At 34.6% G+C, this 22,901-nt stretch overlaps 1 protein-coding gene across 3 annotated transcripts in view; it reads left to right on the top strand.

Moving 5' to 3' along the window:
* The window catches only part of Tenm1 (teneurin transmembrane protein 1), a 529,849-nt gene that overhangs the window by 179,035 nt on the left and 327,913 nt on the right, over positions 1 to 22,901 (top strand). For all 3 annotated transcript variants that reach the window (XM_077107670.1, XM_077107669.1, XM_077107668.1), the window contains exon 4: positions 16,045 to 16,285. In XM_077107670.1, the coding sequence (XP_076963785.1) occupies positions 16,045 to 16,285 (241 nt within the window). The remainder of the gene's footprint in view (positions 1 to 16,044; positions 16,286 to 22,901) is intronic.

The raw sequence follows: 22,901 nt of genomic DNA, 5'->3' as shown, positions 1-22,901 counted from the left end.
TATCCTAATTCCAAATGAGCATAACAATTTTAAAGGCATGTTAGCTCATAAATTATGCTATGTGGTGTGGGATGCAAAGTATAGTGAGAAATGTTTTAAAATCTCCCATGTCTTAGAAAGTATAATACGTAATATGGAATCAAGATAATGGAAAATGAACAAGATTTTAAGTATACATCTTAGAAAATGTTTATCTCCTGTTAATATACTATCCAGATTAGTTGTTGCTACGTACCAAATTGTGTTTCCCCTAAAATTCATAGGTTGAAGCCCTGGCAGAGAAAATAACCATGATCATAAAGCCAGAACCAACCAATGTAATAGTAATTATTGGAGATGGACCTCTGAGGGATGATTCCATTTAGATAAGGCCACAAGAGTGGGGCCCTCATGAGATTAGTGCCCTTATAAGAAGAGACTCACTCTGTCCTCACTGTGTGAGAATACAGCAAGAAGGCCATCATCTACAAGCTAGGGATGGAGCCCTCAGGAGAAGTTGACAATTCTAGCACTTTGAATTTGGACTTCTAGCGTCTAGTCTGTGAAAAACCAGTTTCTGTTGTTTAAGACACTCAGTCTGTTATGGCAACCTGAACCAAGACAGCTGGCTAGTTATCATGTCATTTATATAAATACATACATTGATAGCTCCAGGTTTTGGTGCCCACTAAGTACATGTCTTTTCATTTTATCATCACTTGAAACTTCCCAAATTTTCCAAATGCAATAACTTGCTTTCTCTTTCCATTAAGCATCTTAAATAATAGGCTGTATAATATATATTTACACAGTTCAATTAATTAAAGCCTCTATTACCCATTAAAATATTGTCATTTTAAAAATACATAAAATTTACCATATTAATAATTTTCAATGTACAATAGTGTTAATTATGTCTGTAGTATTGCACAACAATATTTATAGAACTTTTTCATCTAGCAAAATTAAAATCTAGGCCTTTTGACCAATTTTCCTGTTCCCCCTCCCCTCAGCCTTGGAAGCCATAATTTACTTTCTAAAAGATTGACTATTTTAAATTATTCATTTAAGTGGCATCATGTAGTATTTGTCCTTTTGTGTCTGGCTTATATCACAGCATAAAATCCTCCAAGTTTATCCACATCATTGCAAATGCCAGGATATCCTTTTTAAAGCTTAATAATATTCCATAGTATGTATATACCCCCTTTTGTTTATCCATTCATTTGTTGATTGACATTTTGGGTTATTTTCACCTCTTGGCTATTGTAACTAATGTTGCAGTGAATATGGGAGTACAAGTAACTCTTTGGGATTCTGTTTTCAATTTTTAAAAAATATATTCTCTGAAGTGAAACTAGATCATATGGTAATTATATTTTTAACTTTTTAGAAACTGTCATATTGTTTTCCATAGCAGGTGCACCATTTTACATTCTCACACATGGTGCATAAGTCTTCCAATTTCTCTACATTCTCACCAAACTTAATTTCTGATTTTTATATACTGGTCACCCTAGTGGGTATGAGTTTAGATTTGTGGTTTTGATTTGCAGTTCTCTGATTCTTAGTGATGCTGAGCATCCATTTTTATACCCATTGGCCATTTATATGTCTTCTTTGAAAAAATGTCTGTTCATGTCTTTGCCTATTAACCTGAAAAAATCAGGTTATTTATTTTTGCCATTGTTGTATGAGTTCCTCATATATTATGGATATTAATACCTTATCAGTTATATGGATTACAAATGGTTTCTCCCATTCCATAAGAATTTTTACTCTATTATTTGCTACACAAATGAACAATCACTTTTAAAGTCATTTTTTTAAAAATTCTGTTGTGTGGCTATTTCTACTCATTAGACTTCTATATAAACAAATGTTTGTTGTAATGTTCAGGGCTCTAGGATATGTTTGTTTTACATTTTCAGTTCTTTCAAATTGAGGTGCTATACAAATTGATTGCATTAGTTGCATTAGCTTATTGTTTTGTGAAAATATAGTAACTTATGTATAACAAGTTACCAAAATCCATAAAATGTAAAATAACAATTCACATTTTTTAAAAGCTAGATATAACCTCCATAGGATTTTTATTTTTTCCCCATAGGATTATTCCATTTTAGAATTTGTCATATCCATGAAACATTACACTATGAATTTGTGTGAGATAGCCTATCATTAGAACTATTTTATTTAGTGACATATGTAATGGTATTGTAGGATTACAATTTGAATTAGCATAATCTTAAACCATCCTCATAATCACTCATTGTTGTAATTCTAACATTTATTTAGGGGAGGAAAATCCCTATGTGTGATTCATAGTTTAAGAAAATTCATTTTATTTAAATAGCATTTATTTGAGATCAATTTGGTCCTCTCCATAAATAGAGATGGTTATCATGAATGCCAGTTGCTATATAAAATAATTCTTATTTCATTAGTAAATATAGTAAATATACCTAGACTTTAATGTACATAAAGAAAAAGCATAAATAAATTGCTCAGTTGTCTTTTTAAAGCAGATCTATTAAGCAGTCTTTTCTGGTATTTTGAGGATCAGCTTGGGATAAAATCACACACCAAATAAGTTAAAGACTGTTGCTGTGGCTCACATCAATTATATAGGTACTATTGAAATTAGGATATTTGTTACTGAAAATTAAAAAAACATTTAATAATGTGTGCACACTAAATTGGATTAACAAAGTAATCCATTATATAGATTTAATTATTAGTTATTACATTGCAGATTCCAGTTCTACATGGTGTCTTCGTTGATTGCAATAAAGATGATTGCCAAGTGTGGTATAAGCACAATTGATGTGGTTTGCTCTGAAGCCCAGCATAGATACTTGAGTGGCAGAAAATTGAGTCAGTTTAATGTTGTAATACCCAGGACCCTGGACTAATTTATTCACTTCTCTGACCCTCATATTCTCCATCTCCATCACAGCATATGACTTTAAAATACTGTGTTTTCATCAGGAAAGTAAAACGTATTCATATCCTCAGAAGACTTTAAAAATCCCACATTCTTAATAATGATATTTTTTCATAATAGTCCAGTTTTACCATACAATAATTAGGTAAGCAAGAAGGTATAATAAGAGACAATAGAGGACCCAAAATAATCATACTAAGAAGTAGTAAATGAAGCTACTGGTATTCCATAGTAAGTGTGTATAGATGAATGTTGTGTTTTCATGACATCAGTAGAATTGATTACAAATTTTTAAGTCAATTATTTCATTTGAGTTATTAAAAAAACCTAATTTGATTCTGCCTTCCCCCAAAAGTAATTAGTACATGTTTTAATGACATATTCATAGTCATAAGTCTCCACGACAATAAAACTGTATAAACGACTTCAGTTGGAAAGTGGAAAGAGGTCTTAACATCTGAGTTGCCTTACTTCTCCTCATCTTGAGTGACTGCTCCTAGAGAGAAAAACAAGGGGTTATTTTTCTGGTTTTTACTTTACAGGTACATATCTTAACAGGATATAGAAAAATTCTAGTAGTATCATCAGCAGCAGCAACAACAACAACAATAAATGCAAATATATGTTAGTTTTCACTGAATTCTTTGGAAAAAAACCTGGTTTCCTAATCTAAATTCATAGTGGTAACAATTACAATAGTAATTATATTGGTAACTAACATTAACTGAGTTTGTCACATGTATCAGGTACTATGCTTAGCATTTAGCATAAAATCCTGGTCCTATGCCCTTTACATATAATATAGACTATTATTAATACACAATGCTTTACTAAATGATTTGGATATATTGTGAGACAAATCGTCTGCCCCAAATTAGGTTGACATATAGGTACAAAATTGATCAAATATCATTAGCTTATAATGTGGTTATTGGTCTTGATGAGTGTATGATAAAATTTGTTTATTTATTCACTATGAAAGCTCTACCTATGGAACACCATAGTTCTAAGGAGCAATCCTTGTAGTCTGTTAAGTAGAATTTGTATATACTATTTTTAAATGTCTCTGAACATTCTGATGCTTTAACCAGCTATCCACAACTCCTTTTCTCATGGGGTTTGCAGCACTTTGAGGGAACTCTTTGAAAGATAGTTTTGCTTGCAGCTGCGCCAGGTGAATAAAGCATCAGATAATATTTGTGCAAGTCTTTGAGGGATGTAGATGAAAGGTGCTTTCCCAATACAAAAGCAGTAATGCCATATTCATAGAAATGTTTTTTCTTCACATCCTTTGCCTTAATGTCTGAGTCCTGGGGTGTTACTGCAATAGGTATTTTGGAAATGTATGTATACCCCCAAATCATTTAATATAATGGAAAATGGAAGTGAACACATTCAGAGCTCTTAAAGGAAATTCATGAAACACAGATTGTTATCTGAAGTGAAAGGAACTGAGAACATAATAAGAAAGCTAATCAATAGATGGTGTTTGGTTTAGCTTGGAAGAGTAAAGGATAGGAGTCAACTGTTCTTATATTGACTAATGACTTCAATAATAGCTACTTAGGCCTATTGGGAAAGAATGAAAAATGTGAAAAGTATACATTTTTGAACTATAATGGAGAAGTTTTAAATAACCAAGTATTTTGGATCCAGATAGGTTTTCTCTTAGCTTATTTATCAGATTGTACCTGAATTTTATGGATTTTGTTGGGCTCCTTAATTTTTCCTTCATTTAATATTATTATTTAATATTTAGTCTGTGCCAAGCACTCTAAATGTTGTATACAGATAACCTCATTTAATTTTCATAAACATTAAAAGATGTTTATTATCATCCCAATTTTACAGATGAGGAAATAGGCTTGAAAAGATTTGATTGCTCAAAATCAAACTGAATGTAAATGGTAGAACTGTGATTTAAACCCACATTGGTCTGATTCTAATGTCTGTGACTTATCTACTATATCATTTGGAAATGTTATGATGTACTTACTAATATAAACAAGTTATGTACAGATGCCATCTGTAAGTAAGTAAACTAATGAAGGAGAATGTACTTGATTTACCTTATTGAAAAAAAAAAACAACAAATGAAAGTAAGACATTCCTCTCTTTGTCTTCTGCTTCTAATTTAAATGTTTTCATAACTTTTTAGGTTCTCTTTTCTTTTGCTTCTCCCATCATTTGTTTTGAAAGTAATAAGTAATAAAAACATATTAGCAAAGCATGAGTTCAACTTTAAAGAAGATAATGCAGTAATTCAATAGTGGATGATACTTGGCCTTATATTTTGTATATCTGTACACCTTGACCTACAAGTGACTTTATGATCACCACTAGAAGGCCTTGTGATGGAACTGTGATAAGATCTATCCTTTTGTCATCCCTAAGTAAGAATGAATGGGAAATACCTAGGCCCTGTATTGTGAGTAATGACTAGAGAAAATTGCCCTAGAGCTGCCATAGAAAGAATTTGCACATCAGTGAGCTCCACATTAAGTCTGGGTGACATGACTTCCTGAATAACAGAATCATGTTTTACATATCAGTTTCTGAATACAGATGGTCTGGAAATATAAAAAACAGCAATCCCATAATACTATGTTGTTTTACACTGAGTTAGTGTCCTCTCACTGTGTGGTTTACCAAAACCAACAAACAAGAGCTTTTCTTCATGAAATACAAGGGAAACACAACAGAGCCATGTACATATACCTACATACTAATTTTATTTGTAACCTTTTTTGTGGTGCTTATTTACCATTCAAGAGTAAACCAACATAAAAGCAAAGTTGAATCAAATCCAGATTGTCATCATGTCCATCCATGAACCCAAATCACATTCTGTGGTCTGGGTTGGTGTAAACCTCCAATATTAATACACAGAAAGGAGAGCCTGTGCACTCAATCATCGATTTCAGTTTCTACAAGTGACTTCTCTGAGAAAGTGCTTCACATAGGCAATATGTGGTTAATCCTCTGTCCCTCTCAGCATCCCACCTATCAAACATAAAATGTTTCCCCTGGGTACCTTTTGAAAATATTATTTAAATTAGCTTAACCAGAAATCCACTTGTTTAAGATACTTGCTTAGAGGAAATAGTCACCAATTACTACCTATGAAATATTTTCTTAATTTCTAGAATCACCATTTATATTTATTACTATATTCTCATAATTTCCTCAGTGCATATTCTCATTTTTTCCTTCTGTTTATGCAGGCTGATTTTCTTCCCCTTGAGACAAGCTAATTTCTCAGCTTCCTTAAGGCATCTATACATTACATTAATTTCAGTGTGGGAGCAGTCTCTGAAATCACCATTGTTCAGCTAATCCTAGCTTTGTTATACTATATTCCACTAATTTGTTTATTTTGATGGACATTTTTCATTTGATCCACTAGCAAACACATCTATATCAATATATCAGTACATTTCCTAACTGAGCTACTTTCTCATGACTTCATTAGCCATATTCTAGTTAATGAAGTCTCAAGTGCAATCTATATGTAATTCAAGCTACATGTGAAAACACATCATTACAAAAGAATTTATCAGATAACTTTTTGTATTGTAGGTGATGTCCATCCAGAATGCTGCATTTTGTTTAGGGAACCATAAAGACCTAGTTAAATTGTAGAGAGTCCAGGGAGATAAGCAGTAATGTAATTGAGGGAATTAATCAGATTTTGAAGGAAAAATAAAATAAGTTAAATATGCATAGCTTAGCATAAGCAAAATTTCTAAAGTAGGCTTAGTCATAGGCCTTTGTGTTGGCACCTCTCCAAAAAATAGGTCTATTTAATATCTCACTAAAATACCATGTTGAAAAACAAGAAAATGAAAATTTGTAATAATGAGAACTATTCAATGAACATTTCAAGAAGAAACCTTTTCAGGCACAGGCTGTGCCCACACAATGCCAAAACAGCTGGTAGGAAAGTGAAGAATTCAATCAAATAAGTTATTTGCATTCATAAAACACTCTCCCACCATAGTACCTGTATTTTTTATAAAATAAAACTTCAATGAATTCAAACTTTAAGCTTTTAAAATTCACTCAAATTAGTTAAATTTGACAATAAGCAAAATAATAAATGTACTGAGTAAAATTATGAGCTGTGTGTGGGAGATATAAAGATGATTCAGACCCAGATCCTAATACAAGACTTGTACTTGCATAGCTTGAATACAAAACGGGAAATAAAACTTTTTCCTTTATACAGAACTGTTACTTTCCTGCATATATTTCTTAATAGATTCCCTCAGTAACTCAAAGATGTCAGGCAGAAAGATTGGTGGTAACCAGTATTGTTTTACCAATAGCCATTAAGATCACAATTCTCAACTTTTTTGGGCCCCAACACATTTGAATAACATGTATATGTGCAAAACATTCCTGTGAGAATACCAGAACTATTTTTCAATCCTCTAATTTTCAGTATTTTGGGGAGGTGGGGTAGGAGTAGAGACAGGAAAAAGCAAACCATCATTCCCATAATATGCACTGAGTCATTTTACAACCATGTCGATATGGCAATCACCTATTGAAATGGTTTATAAAATCAGATTTTTAGCTGGGTGTGGTGGGACGTACCTATAATCCCAGCAGCTCAGGTGGCTGAGGCAGGAGGAGTTCAAAGCCAGCCTCAGCAAAATCGAGGCACTAAACAACTCGGTGAGACTCTGTCTCTATTAAAATACAAAATAGGGGCTGGGGATGTGGCTCCAGCGGTAGCGCGCTTGCCTGGCATGCGTGCGGCCCGAGTTCAATTCTCAGCACCATATACAGACAAAGATGTTGTGTCCGCCGAAAACTAAAAAATAAATATTAAAATTCTCTCTCTCTCTCTCTCTCTCTCTCTCTCTCTCTCTGTCTCTGTCTCTCTCCATCTCTCACTCTCTCTCTTTTAAAAAAATAAAATAAAATACAAAATAGGGCTGGGAATGTGGCTCAGTGGTCAAGTGCCCCTCCCTGAGTTCATTCCCTGGTGCCAAATAAATAAATAAATAAATCAGGGTTTTACCCAATTCCTGTCACAAGGCATAAGCTCACCTCTTTCACTCCTATCTGGGTAAGCATTCAAATGCAACTCTGTGAGAGTGGCATTATTAGAGATACTGCCTTGAAACCACTCTTACCTATTATTTTAAAAAATAAATAGTTTGTAAATTTCCTTTATTGTAGTAATAAGTTATCAAAAATTGGTATGTCTTGTAGCTGAGAACTGTTGAGCTAGAGCAATAGGCCAAAATATGGGTGAAATTTGAGAAGCATCTGGGTCTTATGAATACTGCTGTAACAGTGCCATCTCTTCCCATTGTCCCAGATGGGAGGTCTTATATACAAGTACAAAAACTGAAAGTCCTTTCCACCACTCCACTGGATAGTCTACGGGGCCCCTGTATCTCTAAAGTTGTCCGGCAGGGAGGAACTAGAATATAAGGCACTTTTCTCACCAAACAACCAGCTAATCATGGTTGGGTTGTTGTATTAATAATAAGCAACAGTTTTTCTCCAGAATTCATTTGCAAAGTTTGGGCAGGGGGTGAAACCTTTCCAGGCTGCCCTAATCTTCATGTTTTGTCTTAATCCTCTGGGACCTGTCTTCTGCTTTATGTTTTCTATTACTCTTCATCTAGCCTACCCTCATTATTTAACATATCATATGTTTGAAAAATATTTTTCTTAGAACTTTAGACACAGTCATAATGTCTTCTTAATTTGTGCCTCAAACATTCAGAGTTTCATTTTCATAAATAACATTAGAATGATTTTCATCCTATGTTTTTTGAACAAATATAGGGTGACCATTTGTAATAGAATAATAAAAATGAAGTCCTGAAAATGAAAACTTTGTAAAACTCCAGAATATCTCTGATAGCTAATTTATTAAATAATTCACTGTCAATTAATTCATAACTCTCCATTACCTACTTGCAAATAAATAATGAACTTGGGGATTGAAAATAATTAAAATACCTACATACAACTTTAGTTTGAGTATAAAATAAATATGAAACTTTTAAGGATCATTACTTTTTATATTTTCTTTTTGATATACTTCACTGGCTAATAATGGAAGCCACAGCATCATTGTCAGCATAAGATAAAACAGGGCAATTATCTATTTCATGTTTCATGATACATAATGGATAATAGAGTTTCCTTCAAGACTGTGGTGAAAAGGCTTTGGTCAACCACTAATTTTAATTGCTAATTAGTATCATATATTAACATTTAAGATTTGATATTTATAATTCCAAATTTTACCATGAAGTAGAGCCTTTACCATTCTACTTAGAAAAATGATAATTTTTGTAAGGTAACAAATGTATTGGTCCCATTTTTCTCTTCTTTTTAACATTGCCAAACTACTCTGAAAATATAAGCAAGATGTACACATCCTTTATTTTCACAGCAAAGAAAATTACTTTGAGGACTTACTTTAACTTCAGCAAAATAGCATTTGCCACAGCGAGAGCACACACATGCACACTCTCTCACGTTCTCTCTCTCTCTCTCTCTCTCTCTCTCTCTTTCTTGATTTGAAAGTCCTAGTTTGTTTGTCTTAATCTATGTATGAGATTGAATTAACACACCAGCCACTTATTAGCACAATATTAACTACTATGCCAAAGACTGGCTAATTTCGCTATGTAAAGCTGATATAGTATACAGCACAGGTATATTCCCCCTATTACAGAGACAGATAGATGGACCTGTGGAGGACTGTTTGGGAATCTTTGGCTCATCATTATGCTTGTATCACACATTAGAAAACAGGAAAACTGATGAATTAGCCCTAAAAAATAGAAAGTTTAGACTTTCTGGAGGTAGACCAGCACATACTTTGAAAATAAACATCAGATTATGAAAAGACTGAAGTACAAATGCTGGTATCAACACAAACATGTAAAAGGATTCTTAAGTGCTTCAGTATTGACCTTTATTTCTAGTGGCTGTAACAAAGACCAACCCAGAAATTTACAGAGCATATTATCTAATTTATTTGCTTCAGAAGAGGACCATTCAAAGTCCTCAAAGAGATGTACTTTAAATCTCAAAGTGTGCATGGTGTCTCAGGGTAGTGGGAGCCATGCAGAATGCAATACTCCAAAACCAGATTGAACCCATTTAAATTATAAATCATCATAATTTATTGTTATCCTTCCCTCAGAGCTTCTGTGACTCCTATCATTCAGTCATCTGCTTTAATTGTGAATTCTCCTGTTTCTCCCTCTCTCTTTTTTCTGTTATTGTCTGTGGTTTGCTCATATACTGCCCCCCCACACACACACAAGTATTTATTAAACATTAGCTCTTTTAATATATTTTATTTCTAGTCTCAATATAAAGGTTTGTTTAACTGATGAATCTACTTTTATTAAAAACTGTTGGTACATTAATATTAAAGCAGTATTATTTCAGTCAAAGAAGTGATAAACTATACTTGTTTACTCTATTTTCTTCTGACAACCAATTTTCTGTATTTTCTTTAAGTCTTTAATAATAATTATAAGCTTGAGAATAGAAGTGTCCACAGTCAGATACACTTAAGATTAATTTATTAATCCTTGAGCACTATCAAGTTAATGGATATTAGCCATAACATGCACATTTATAAAGCACCTCCTTACAGGATATGAAAACTCCTCATAACAAGTAAAGTACTGTAAATTAGAAATATGTGTTTAGAACTGAGTAGTAATAGTTAATACTAACAACAAACCTCTCATTTCCTTAAGCCTGATTCCTTTTATTCCCTCTCCTACCTAGGAGGACAGCTCTGAAAAGCAACCAAAAGAGCCACAGCCATAATTGGTCTTTGAGATACTTGACATAGTAATTATGGCAATAACCCTTAGTGTTCTGATGTTTTTTGCACATGTAGATTACTATGTTCTTCATAGGCATTCATTAATATTGCCTTATAAGAGTTAAGGAAGGTAGTTAAAACTAATATAGGCCCATAATTCCATATCAAAAAACCCTTTGGAGTCCACTTTTCTCAGAATTTAGAATTTTTCAGATTTTGCAAAGGCAATACTGTGTATGTACTGTATATTATATAATACCAAGTGGGGTATTGGCTAGCACTCTTAATAAAATGCATTAGTATATTCACAGTTAACGGTATATAAATTCACTAAATGAGGTAAAGATAATATGTATCCATTCAGCTCAGGATTTCCTTCCAAAAGAATTGGAAAAATAAAACAACAGTTTTCAGGGATCTTCTTATTCCAGGATTACAAATAAAGAATTGGAAAGCTACTTTTCTTTTGGCCAATGAGATAATGAAACATAAACTAAGGCCAGGAAGTGCAGACATGGCTTCTGACCATGAGTTATAGGAATATATGTGCCCCTTTTGGCAACATATACTGCATGATAACTTTTGAAAAAAAAGCATATTTGAGGGAATACTATCATTGAATCTCTAAAGAAAAGAATGATCAGTTTATTACATAGATCTTGGGAAAACTGGCCATATGTTACATGGGTCAAATTTTCAAGGAAGATGATCTCTTTGTCATTACTGTAATGCTAGCAATATTTATTTTTAATACCTACAAAAATTATTTTGCAAGTTCAGTCAGTTCTGCCACAATGATTGTTTTTAAAGTGTTAGTTTGTTCCCTTGCTATTGGTATATATATCTGAGAACAGTTTGAACTTAAGGCAAATTTTGTGGTTTTTCCATCTGTTAAAAACACTAGATAAATGCAGAAAACTGCATACAGCAGAATGAGCTGTGTAAGAAGACACAAATGAACACTTGCATACACCTGAAATATTCACCAGCTACCTCAGTTCACCACTTGTGCTGAGAGCTTCACTCATCCACATCTGGTGTTAGAACTTTTGGTCCTAGTCAGATAACCCTCATTCTACCACTTTATAATAACTCACTATTTGTAACCTTTACAACATCCAGTTTCAATAGCAAGCTTCAGATCATTTTAAAGGTAAATTATCATATTTGGTATGGCATTCAGGTATTTAACTACTAATATGTATAAAACTGCCAGCATTTCTACTAGGTTCCTTTTTAAAAAAAAATGTGTCACTCATAGTGTTTTATAGTGTAGTGCCCAACACCATTTTTCTCATCAAGTTTTTTTTCCCATGTGTGATTTTGCACAGTGCAGTGAATTTTAGAAATGCAGGCATCACCTTATAACAGAACTGACTATATGTGTTAATGAAATGTAAGGGTCAAAACACCCTGATAGTTTGCCACATGGTGTTTCTGAGCAGAGATACTCTAATTTCTGGTGAAAACGTTCTCTAACACGTGATCCAAATTAAGGTTTATTTGCAAGAGGAGAAAAAAAAGATATGTTTAACCACTTTCCCAGTTACCTTTTGGACATAAGGAGAGTGTTGTTTCTGAAGACTCAAACTTCTACTGACAGTTCTCTTACACCAAAAAAATGTCTTAGATCTACAGTTTGGAGGATGTATTCCTTTGAGAAATTATCTTTCCAAGTTTTTTTAGGACCTCAAACCTGAAACTGGCTCCTCTCCAAGTATTAGACCTTTCCATCTGAAAACTTAATTTACTTTTAGAAAGCTCTATAAGTATGTCTGGGTATCTATATTTACATAATCACCACTCAGTCCCTTCTCCCTTGCTTCTTTCTTTCTCTTGAGCACAGAAGTATACATTTTCCAGATTATTTTGGAAGTGAGTGCATGTGACTCTTAACCGCCCCGGAATTGGTGTTCCAGAGCTCCTGACACTGAACACTAATGTATTTTTCATTAGTGTTTAATGTTGGGAAATCCTATTTCATGGAGCCCAAGGATTAAATTACTTCATTTGGGAGGGAACAAGTGCATTCCCCATCTTTTTCCTGAGGTTAAAAAAAAAAAGAATGAATCTGAGATCATTTGCATTTCATAAGGGCTTAAGGTCTGGATATATTCCACTCAGTGTAACAATCCAATATTGTGAAAGTGTTTAAAGACAGTATTAGCTAGTAAAGAAAACTTAGCATATGAAATATGGGAATAAAAATACATAGTAAAAGAGATAAAATATGCATATATATTTATACATATACATGTATAAACATGTATATACACATATATAATCAGAATGACTATACAAAGCAATCCTTCCTGCAGCAGAAATATTATAATACCATGATTGCAATTTTCAATGAAAATTTTTTTTTTGTCATTTTTCATAAAAATAAGAGAGTTGCAAAGATTTGAAACAGTAAATCCAGGTAATCATGAGTGTGTATCTTTCTTTTGAAAAACTGTACTGAATAGAAACTTTATTTTGAACAACTGTGCTGATAGAAATGTGTACCAATTAGGAGACTAGATGTCATATGTGTTGTTTCAAGGTTTTCTAAGCCTAACATCTAAAAAGAATTCTTCCTCTGACGCTGGATCTCACACTTTGCTTCCATTTCCTTAGGTCATTAAATCATTTCCCATAAGTGGCTTTAGATAGCAAATCTGTAGTGTGTCACTAGTACTCTTTTGACATCATGGAGGAGTATTATTTTAAAGACCCTCTTCAGGGTATTGTTGTTCTTCCCCATGGCTCTGGGAGAGATTCCAAATAGACCTCCAAGGGAGAAACCTACTTTTCAGTGAACAATTGAATATATATCCATTGACTGCATTAGAATGAGAGCCTAAGGGAACACTAAAATGGGGTTCACTAGATTCCCTCAACCAGTCAAATCCTTTTCAATGAGTAAAAACTTTTAGGGATCTTGCTCTCCACCCAGGACTGTGCTCAATGCTATGCAGTGTATAAGACAAGTAAAAGTTGACTTTGCTTTAAGAAATGTGTAGTCTATTATGGGTGATAAGATAAAATACATAGGACATCAAGAGAATGCCATAATATTGCATACTCAGGGATCAAATTTATGGTAAGAACAGTGTTAGTCAGAGAAGAGTCATATTTACTTACCAAAATAGCATAATAGAAAGAGTACTAGGCTGGGAATCATCAGACATAGGCAGGCAAATTCATATAAGATGAATAAATGAACAAGTTACTTCACCTCTTGGAGCTTTAGGTTCTTCATGTGTAGCTGAACTAGATGACCTTATGTTTCTACTACATTTAAAAAACAAATAACCACTGACATACTGTTCAAACACATTTTACATGAATAAATTTAATCATTAGGAAAAAGGATTATTATCTCCATTTTATAAATGAGAGGTTAAATTTCTATGTGATGGGCAGAACTTAAACCCAGATTTGTCATACCTCCAAATCCTATGCTCCTTCCAGTATGCATAGCATTACATAACCCTGCCTTCTGGCCTACATTTCATGAGTTATGGTCTAAGAGGAAAACAGACATGTAAACATAAATAAAAATGCCAGAAAACTGAGGGATTCAGTGTCTCTCTATCTAAAGAAGGAAAAGAGAACTTATATTACAAAGATCTGCAGTACAGGGAATAGATCATTGACCAGAGAGTCAGGAGATGTGGGTTCTAGTCTCAGCCACACCACTAATTTGTCAAGTGTTCCTGGACAAGTTTTCTCATCTGCAAAATGAAAGGATTTCTGTGCTTCTCTGAGTCCCAAGATTGGAGAGCATACATCTAGTTATGGTTATCAGTATGAGCACAGAGACTTAAAAAATTAATGAGATGTTAAGTACTGGTGATGACATTTTAGTGGATATGGGATTTGGGCTGAGCCTGGAATAATGGGGGTGATTTAGAAAATTCATGAAGCATTTTAAATACACAAAGAGAGCTGACCACCTAAAAGAATCCTTTGTGAATGAATGATCATCACTCCCTTCCTTATCCATCTTTGATACAATTCAAATTGTCATATAGCAAGTTTATTTAAAAGGGTGCCACCTGTACTAGAAAATTCAGCTAAGAATTTGTCATGCTTTGAGGACAGTAATATTGTTTTAAAATATGAAAACCATGCCAATGTCTTTCAAATTGTGTCTGAGGTGGAAGAATTGAAAGAAGTATTTTTTTTTTCTGTGATCAGTCACTACATAGTGTGCCTCAGCACAAACCAGCTGAGCCCTTTGCTAGGCATCGAAAGCCTCTAGCATTTTTCTGCTTTTCAGCTCTCAGTCATTGGGGAGGTGGGACAAAGCCATTCTGTCTACAAAGTTTATCCAGAACATGCTGGTGTTACAAGCAATCACTTGACATCTATTATGTTTCTCCTGTGGAAGCGAGGTGGCTATCAGCTACAATAGTGATTTCTTTTCAAAGGGGTTTAATTGGGGTATTTCTCATTGGGCCAAATCTAACTCACTGTCTTTATGTGTGCCTGCCAGGAAAGCAGTGGAAAAATACCAAACAATAGCAAAAATAGAAGTCTGAGGATGGCTGTCCCAGGCTGCCCCCTCCACAAACAATCAGAAAAAAAAAATTAAAACAGTCTCCCTGCTGCCTAAACTGCTGCTAATATGGCAGGGCTCCTAGAAAGGTGTGGCAAGGGGGGAGGAGGGGTACAGATTGCACCTTGAATGGCCCTGGAAATACGAATTGTAACTGGAACAAACTCCTTTTAGCCTACCTTTTACAAGTAGGGGGCTAAAGTAGGGGGCTGAGGAAAAGATCAGTTTCACGCAGATGAGTTACACACTTGTGAGCTGCTTTTCTGAAGTATGGATTTGCTCTTTTTTCTGAGGTAAGCCAGAAGGTGGCCTTATATTTTTATTTGAAGTGCCAAATGATTTTCCTTGCAATGAATTTGTGGCTTTCAGTGGTATTTTCCAAAGTGAGATTTTTGCAACCGATGGAAATCAGCTCACTTCTGTTCTGTAACTTAGTGTCTTGTTGATTTATTTGTTCAGTAGCAGAAACTATGACAAATTGTGTGAGGCGACCTCATTTACTTTTTAGTTGCTGCAGCCCTGAAGAATTTACATGGAAATGCAACTGTGAATGTTTTACATTTCATGAGCATGCTGCACGTGCTTTTGTAAGTTAAGTGGCATTTTTACAGATACACTGAACTTAAAACTCTTCCCCCACACCACAGGTTATATTATCTGAAATCCTGGTAAGTCTGTCATGCTGCGTTTCTCAGACTGCCAAGAAGGAGAGTAAGTCTCTATTTTGTGTTTTTCTTCATTCTTTTTTAGAAATGCAGAGCAGCCCACACAACCAGTTCACCTTCAGACCCCTCCCACCGCCACCTCCGCCTCCGCATGCCTGTACCTGTGCCAGGAAGCCACCCCCTACAGCGGACTCTCTTCAGAGGAGATCAATGACTACCCGCAGCCAGCCCAGCCCAGCTGCTCCAGCTCCCCCAACCAGTACACAGGATTCGGTTCATCTGCATAACAGCTGGGTCTTGAATAGCAACATACCATTGGAGACCAGGTAATTGAACTATTATTGATCACACTCAACTTAAATATTAGCAGAGGATGATTCCACTGATTGTAGAAACTCATCTCACCATAGTTATCTGCCGAGACACACAAATTCACACCTAGATACACATCCAGATGCATGGGCAAAAGGGCAGGGCCCTCCAAAGCACTCAGGCGCTTACATCTAGATCTGGGCACACTCACAGTCACGGATCAAATCAGATACACATATAAAGATGAAAATGCAGATGCATAAACACCTCACTGTCAGATACCCACAAAAACATGAAATGACATAATTATCTAAGCTGTCACTGCAGCTTCAAAGTGAAATGTATTTGTCCCTTGTTTGAATATGGTAAATTGTCCTGCACTATTACAGGAAAATCCAAACAATCAGAGGAACAGTGATAGTTTCCATTTTTATTTATTATAAGATTATTTGAAAAAGTAAATTGCCTTTAAATATTTTTTTGAAAAGTATTTATTTGCCTCATGAAGGGGAAGTATAAGTGTGACTAAAAAAAAACTGGATTCTGACTTTGGGATGAAATTTGGTCTTTTGAGTAAAAAGAAATGCTATTGTTTTTCTGTCAGTTCACATATTTAGGTTTCCAGATTAAGTCCTGAAGTATTTGTCATGTGATTAAAATTCTACTCCTCCACAATTCTAGGTCCCTTAATCATGATAGACTTTAGCACTAAGTGGGATTAATTGAGAAATTAATCATCATTTCTAATCACTTGTTCTTAAATCCAAAATTACAGCTTTCAGTACTGGAGGTGTGGTTCAGTGATAGAGCAAGTCCTGGTATGCATAAGGCCCTAGGTTCAATCCGCAGCATCACCAACAAATTACAACTTTCTGTTAGCATAGAAAAACATGAACTAAGAAAACTCAGAATTCTGTTCTCTTTCAAATTCAAGAAGTTTACATTGTCTTCTGTATGCTTTAACTTTTCCTAAAGACATTTATATGTTAGCAATGGGTATAATATACTACTTGATAAACAGTGTCTGGTATCAACTTCTAATAACTTCTAAGAATCAGAACAGAAAAGGAAGTACTAATACAATCAAATTATAAAACTTTTTTTCTTAGCAGCATATTAAATTAGATGCCAGCTGTGGCATCAGAATGTCACCATCAACAATTGGAAAGTACTATAGATCAAGTCAGATAAACTCTGTAAAATCTATCACTTATCAGATTAAATGGGCTCATGAATGTTTTTTTTTTCCTGTCATTTCCCAAGAGAAAATATGGCAACACCTATGGGGAAGATAACACAAATGGAACAGTACTAATTACTAATGGCAGGGTTTTTTTTTTTTTTTTCAATTAAAAGGAGAGTAAAGAGAAAAACAGAATAATGTATATTGTCTTCAAAGAGTTTTCAAACAGTGGTGATTTCTTCATTCTTCTTTTGATTTCATTTGCAAAGCTTAGTGATAGAGTACTGAGGAAACAGTGGGCAAATATGGTTAACTAGCAATTCTGACAGGCAAATGTACTCCTTTCCTCTATGAAGCCAAATAACAGGAAATCTGGAAGGAGGGTGGGCATGGGCTCAGGCAAATGGAGAGAAAAAACTATTCTTATTTGAAATGTACATCTAGGCGTGTTTGTACAAACTGCACCCACGGACCTTCTGTATCTATGCAAGGAATGTATTAATTGGTCTCAGTTTCATAAGACACAGAGAAGAACATAAGTTTTCATGTAAGATTGAGCCGAGAACCTTTTTAGTGCATTTGAAAATATATTCAGCATCACAAAAAATGAGTTAAAAATACCTAGAAGACATATCAGGTTGATCAACTAGAATTTTCCAAATATATCCTTTAAAATGTTCATTTCAGATTCATTCAATAAAAAGGTTACTGTAGGTACACAGGAAGTTGTGTAGCAGAACCTCTCCAATTCTCAGATTCCTCATCTGTAAAAAATAATATAAAAATGCCTGCTAGGGCTGGAACTCTAGCACAGTGGTAAAGTATGTGGTTGGTCTATACAAGGCCCTGTGTTTGTTTATTCCTCCACCTCGACCCCCACCAAAACTGCCTTCTATAGCCAGTTGTTAGGAAGGTCAAATTAGTGGAGACACTTTATACAGTGGCTCATAAACTGTAAAGCACTACCCAATTGAAAAATAATGTTATTACGACTCAAACAACTACTAGAAGGGTTTTTTCCCCATTTTTTGTCTTTTAAAAATCTTTTTATTAGTGCATTCTAGTTATACATACTAGGGGTTCATTTTGACATAACCATACATGAATGGAATATAATTTGCTTTTTTTAGTCCCCAATGCTTCCCCATTCTATTTTTATCCTTCCCCTGTTCCCGTTCCTCTACTCTCATGGTTGGAAAGTTCTTTTTGAACCAAAATCTGGCTCTTCTTACTTGTGCCCATTTTCCCTTGATCTAGGTCTAATAGAATAAATAAAATTCCTCTCACACTTGATAGCCTTTCACTATTCCTGAGTCTGCTCTTTGGGTGAAAAGGGTTCCCCAGTTCCTTTAGCTGTTCTTCACATTTACTTCAAACCATCCTTCTTGGTCTCCTTTACAACACACTCCAGTCTGTCCAAACAGTTCTTGAAAGATAATGTTCAAGGCTGAATTCAGGTGTGGGTTATTCGGTTCTCTGGTTGTAGGGAGCAGAGTGCATACTGATTGCCTTGAGTAATTGAGAATAACTTTTTGGTTTTTGATACTAATCCCTGGGAACCCAGAAAGCAGTGGTCAACACCCAAAGGAAGACCACAGCCTAGAGATCTCTGACATTAATAAGACCCAGAAATGCTCTTCATTTTTGTTCTGATCCCTTCTTTGCCTAATAGCATATTCTTTCCATTGGCTCAATCTTTCTTTTTTCTACTGCATAGTTTCTATTTTATCATAGAAATGTATGGTTTTACTGCACCACATAACTCCACGTGTACCCCCTGACACCTCTAACCTTATTCCTTTAGCTGTATTATGTCTCATTGCTATATTTCTAGGTTTAGAAACCTAAGAAAGGGAATTAGATTAATCCTGTTCATCTCTTTTGTACTACACTGTTTTTAAGTGTTTTAGTAAATCTTGTCAGTTATTCTTTCAGTCAGCTGAGACTAAGGGAGACAAAAATGATATGTTTTAACAAAGTAACATGGCCACCTATGTATGAATGCCTCTTGAGCAAGAGCTGGGAACAGATCTGATGCCCCTTAAATGGGACTGTTACTAGTCACCTCGACCAATTCATTCAGAGTTATGGGCTATGACCAACAATCAGTCACCTCCCTTGTTTAATGATTATTTCTTTGTTTGGCTATATGACACTACTGATATACATTAAGAATACACGTAAATAAACTCCTAAAACTTTTAAACAAGTTCCAAGGCTAAGCCATATTTTATTCTACAATAATATAACTGAAACTTTTAAAATTGTATGTTTAAGAAAGAGAGTCTAGGAAGATGTTTAGATCCTTGATCTGGCCTAATTCAATTTCATGTTGTTAGCATGTGGAGATGTAGCCAAATTCTGATTCTGCCATGCCAAGTGTTTGCTTTACTCCAATATTTGTGCAGTATGTCAGTTGTGTTTGATATACATTTCATTATTATCTAAGTCATTAATAAAAATTTTACATAGAACTAGATCAAGATCAAAGCACTGTAGCATGTCACTAGAAACCTCTCTGCAAGTTGACCTTAACTTGTCAGGCAGCATTCTTTTACTAGCATATAATTTCCATCTTGTTCATAGGAATAGCAAGGGACTTTGACAGATGATTTGCTAATATTTAGATACTGTATGCCTACATTTTTACTGATTTGATAATCTAATAACTGATTCAAAAATAGAAATGAAATATTTATTTAATATGACTTCTTCTTAGAGAATTTATTCTATGTTGTCATGATTACTATTTTATCCTAGGTGCTCACAAGCCATTTTTTTAATAACCTGTTCTAAAATTTTTCACTTAATCTCCATGATGTTTCATGGTGTAGTCTAAGAAGCCTATAAGCTTCTTATCCCTTTTGAAAACTAAAGCCAATGTTTGCCATCTCCAATCTATTGCCACATTTTACCCATACCATAGTCTCTGAAACATTAACAACTGTGACTAAGTGATAAAATCTACAAGAGCTTTCACCATTCTGGGATAGAATTTTAATTCATTTAGAACAGTCAGATACTTCATAAGGCTGTTGTGAGGATTAAATGAGTTAATATTTGCAATATGCTTAGAGCAGCAATGAACATAGTAAGCACTTGGTAAATAGTAGTGATAATAATATCAATAATAATAATACATAATGCTTCTACTTTTTTGTCCCATTCTGTCTTTCTTCATCTAATTAAAGGTGTTTCTATCCTTATGTTCACAGTATCCCCCAAGTAAATACATACAACATCATTCCACTTCATTTCTTGGCGAGCTTTTAAATAGAATATACTCTTTCATCACTATATTCCACTCTGTAGCACCAACCCCCTTCCCCATGTTTTTATGATACATACTTGTGAGGCTTTGTAAGACTGTGCTGTGATCAAAACAACTTTGGATTGCTGCCTGCTTACTGTCATTCAGAGAATCAAGGTTATGACTACCTAGTTCATTCAGGACTGTGCCCTGCCCTGAACCTTCCCTTTCTCAGAGATCATTAGTTGATTGACCTCTACCTCCAAACCTTCTTTTAGTATATCCAATACCTGGATTACCTTTTTTTGGGTGAGGGGTCTTTTGCAACCTAGGAAGATGGGCATATTGCCAAATCTGGAGAGACTAATTTGTATGTGCTCCAATGTCCCAGGACTAAGTTACCTATATTGTTGTCAACCTAGACATATTACCTAACTTCTGTGGACCTCAGTTATGCCATGTTTTATGTGGAGAAAACGATAGCCCTTCCTTGTGGGGTTATTTCAAGAATTGAATAAGAAAATACATATGAAATATCTATTCCAAGCCAGACTCCTAGATAGTATACAATAAATATTATTAATTCAATATAAAGGCCTGGCACTGACCTGCTGGCAAAGGAGACGAATTCAGAGTCACTACCATTCAGAGAGTCACATTAGCTTTAAATGTTGTTTGAACATCCAGTATTCACATATATCTCCCAGTCTGTGGATTATTGAGTGCATCCAGCCCAGTAAGGCATTTATTGGTAATTCCTTGTGCACTGAGGTTACTATAAGGACTAAGAATCCCTGAACTTCAAAAACTTATGGTCTGTATTCATCACAATGATAATAGCTAAAAATATAGCATTGCTACATGTGAAGCACTGCTCTAAGCCCCTTAGTGAATCAATTGCTTTAATCCTTACACTAGTGCCCTTTGTGGTAGGTACTATTTTTAAAATTTTTTATTTTTAGTTGTAGATGGACATAATACCTTTATTTAATTTATTTATTTTGATGCGGTGCTCAGGATCAAACCTAGTGCCTCACACATGCTAGGCAAGTGCTTCACCACTGAGGTGTACTTCCAACCCCTGTGGTAGGTATTATTAGTGCCACCATCCTCAACTGACAGAGATGAAGAAACTGAGGTACTGAGAAGTTAAGGAGCTTTGCAAGATCCCATAATTACAACATACAAGAACCACACCAGGTTTTGAATACAGGTTATAAATCTAAGGTCTTCACATGTAACCTCTATGCATTAATGCCTTTCTATAGTAGTGGGGAAAAGTGAGATAAAGAACAATATAATGATATATGCTTTGTTATATTTAAGTAATGCCAAAGTAGAAACACTTGGAGGTAGTGGACCTAACCAAAGTGGGAATAATGATGGCCAAGGAAGTGTCAAAGTAGGTAAAAGAGGAAAAGTGGAAATTTCCCTGAGAAAATCACCTAAATTTTTTTTATAAACTTAGGAGAAATTAGATGAAAGTGGAGGAAAGGGCATTTTGGTAAGAGCATATCATAACTCAAAGTCATACGTAGTCAAAGTTATCCATTTAAGTGACATTAAGTACTATTCTTTCTATGATTCCTCTCCCATCTCCTCCAATGCACTTAAACCCTCTTGACTAGGTTAATTATTCTATGAGAAAATATTTTTTCTAGTACTAATGAGAGATAATGACTATAGAACCAAAGAATTATTATTCTTAAGCTATGAGCCAAAAATTGAAACTTCATGCTGAAATCCATATTATTAAACTTCTGTGTTCTCCTTCCTCATTCAGGGTTCCATTTATGGATATAACAGAGTTTAAAGATCCTCTCATGCTTTATTTCTCCAGAAAGCTTCTTTTCCTCCCTGCCAAGTGAGTCTCAGTTCCAACACTATCATTTAGCATTGATGGCACAGCTTTGTACCTTCTTGATAAAAGCTGTTTAAGAGTAGTTAAGAGTTTGGATTGTAGAAGTCAACAGATATGGCTTCAAGGTTTAGTTCTGCTCCTAATTAGCAGTAGGAACTTAGGCAAATTACAGGACCTTTCTTAATCTGTTTTCTGATCTTAAAAAATAGGTTAATAGCATTCACGTCACATAGTTATTACAAGGAGTATTTTAATTCAAATCACTTCTAATTTGCACTCTCATTTCAGTTTCCTTCCCTCTTGTTTTTCTTCCCCTGTGTCACATCCCTCCCTTCT

This window comes from Callospermophilus lateralis, chromosome X (genome assembly GCF_048772815.1).
Source record: "Callospermophilus lateralis isolate mCalLat2 chromosome X, mCalLat2.hap1, whole genome shotgun sequence".
Taxonomy (NCBI): domain Eukaryota; kingdom Metazoa; phylum Chordata; class Mammalia; order Rodentia; family Sciuridae; genus Callospermophilus; species Callospermophilus lateralis.
The sequence above is the reverse complement of the archived record's forward strand: the minus strand, read 5'-3'. Positions and strand labels throughout refer to the sequence as shown.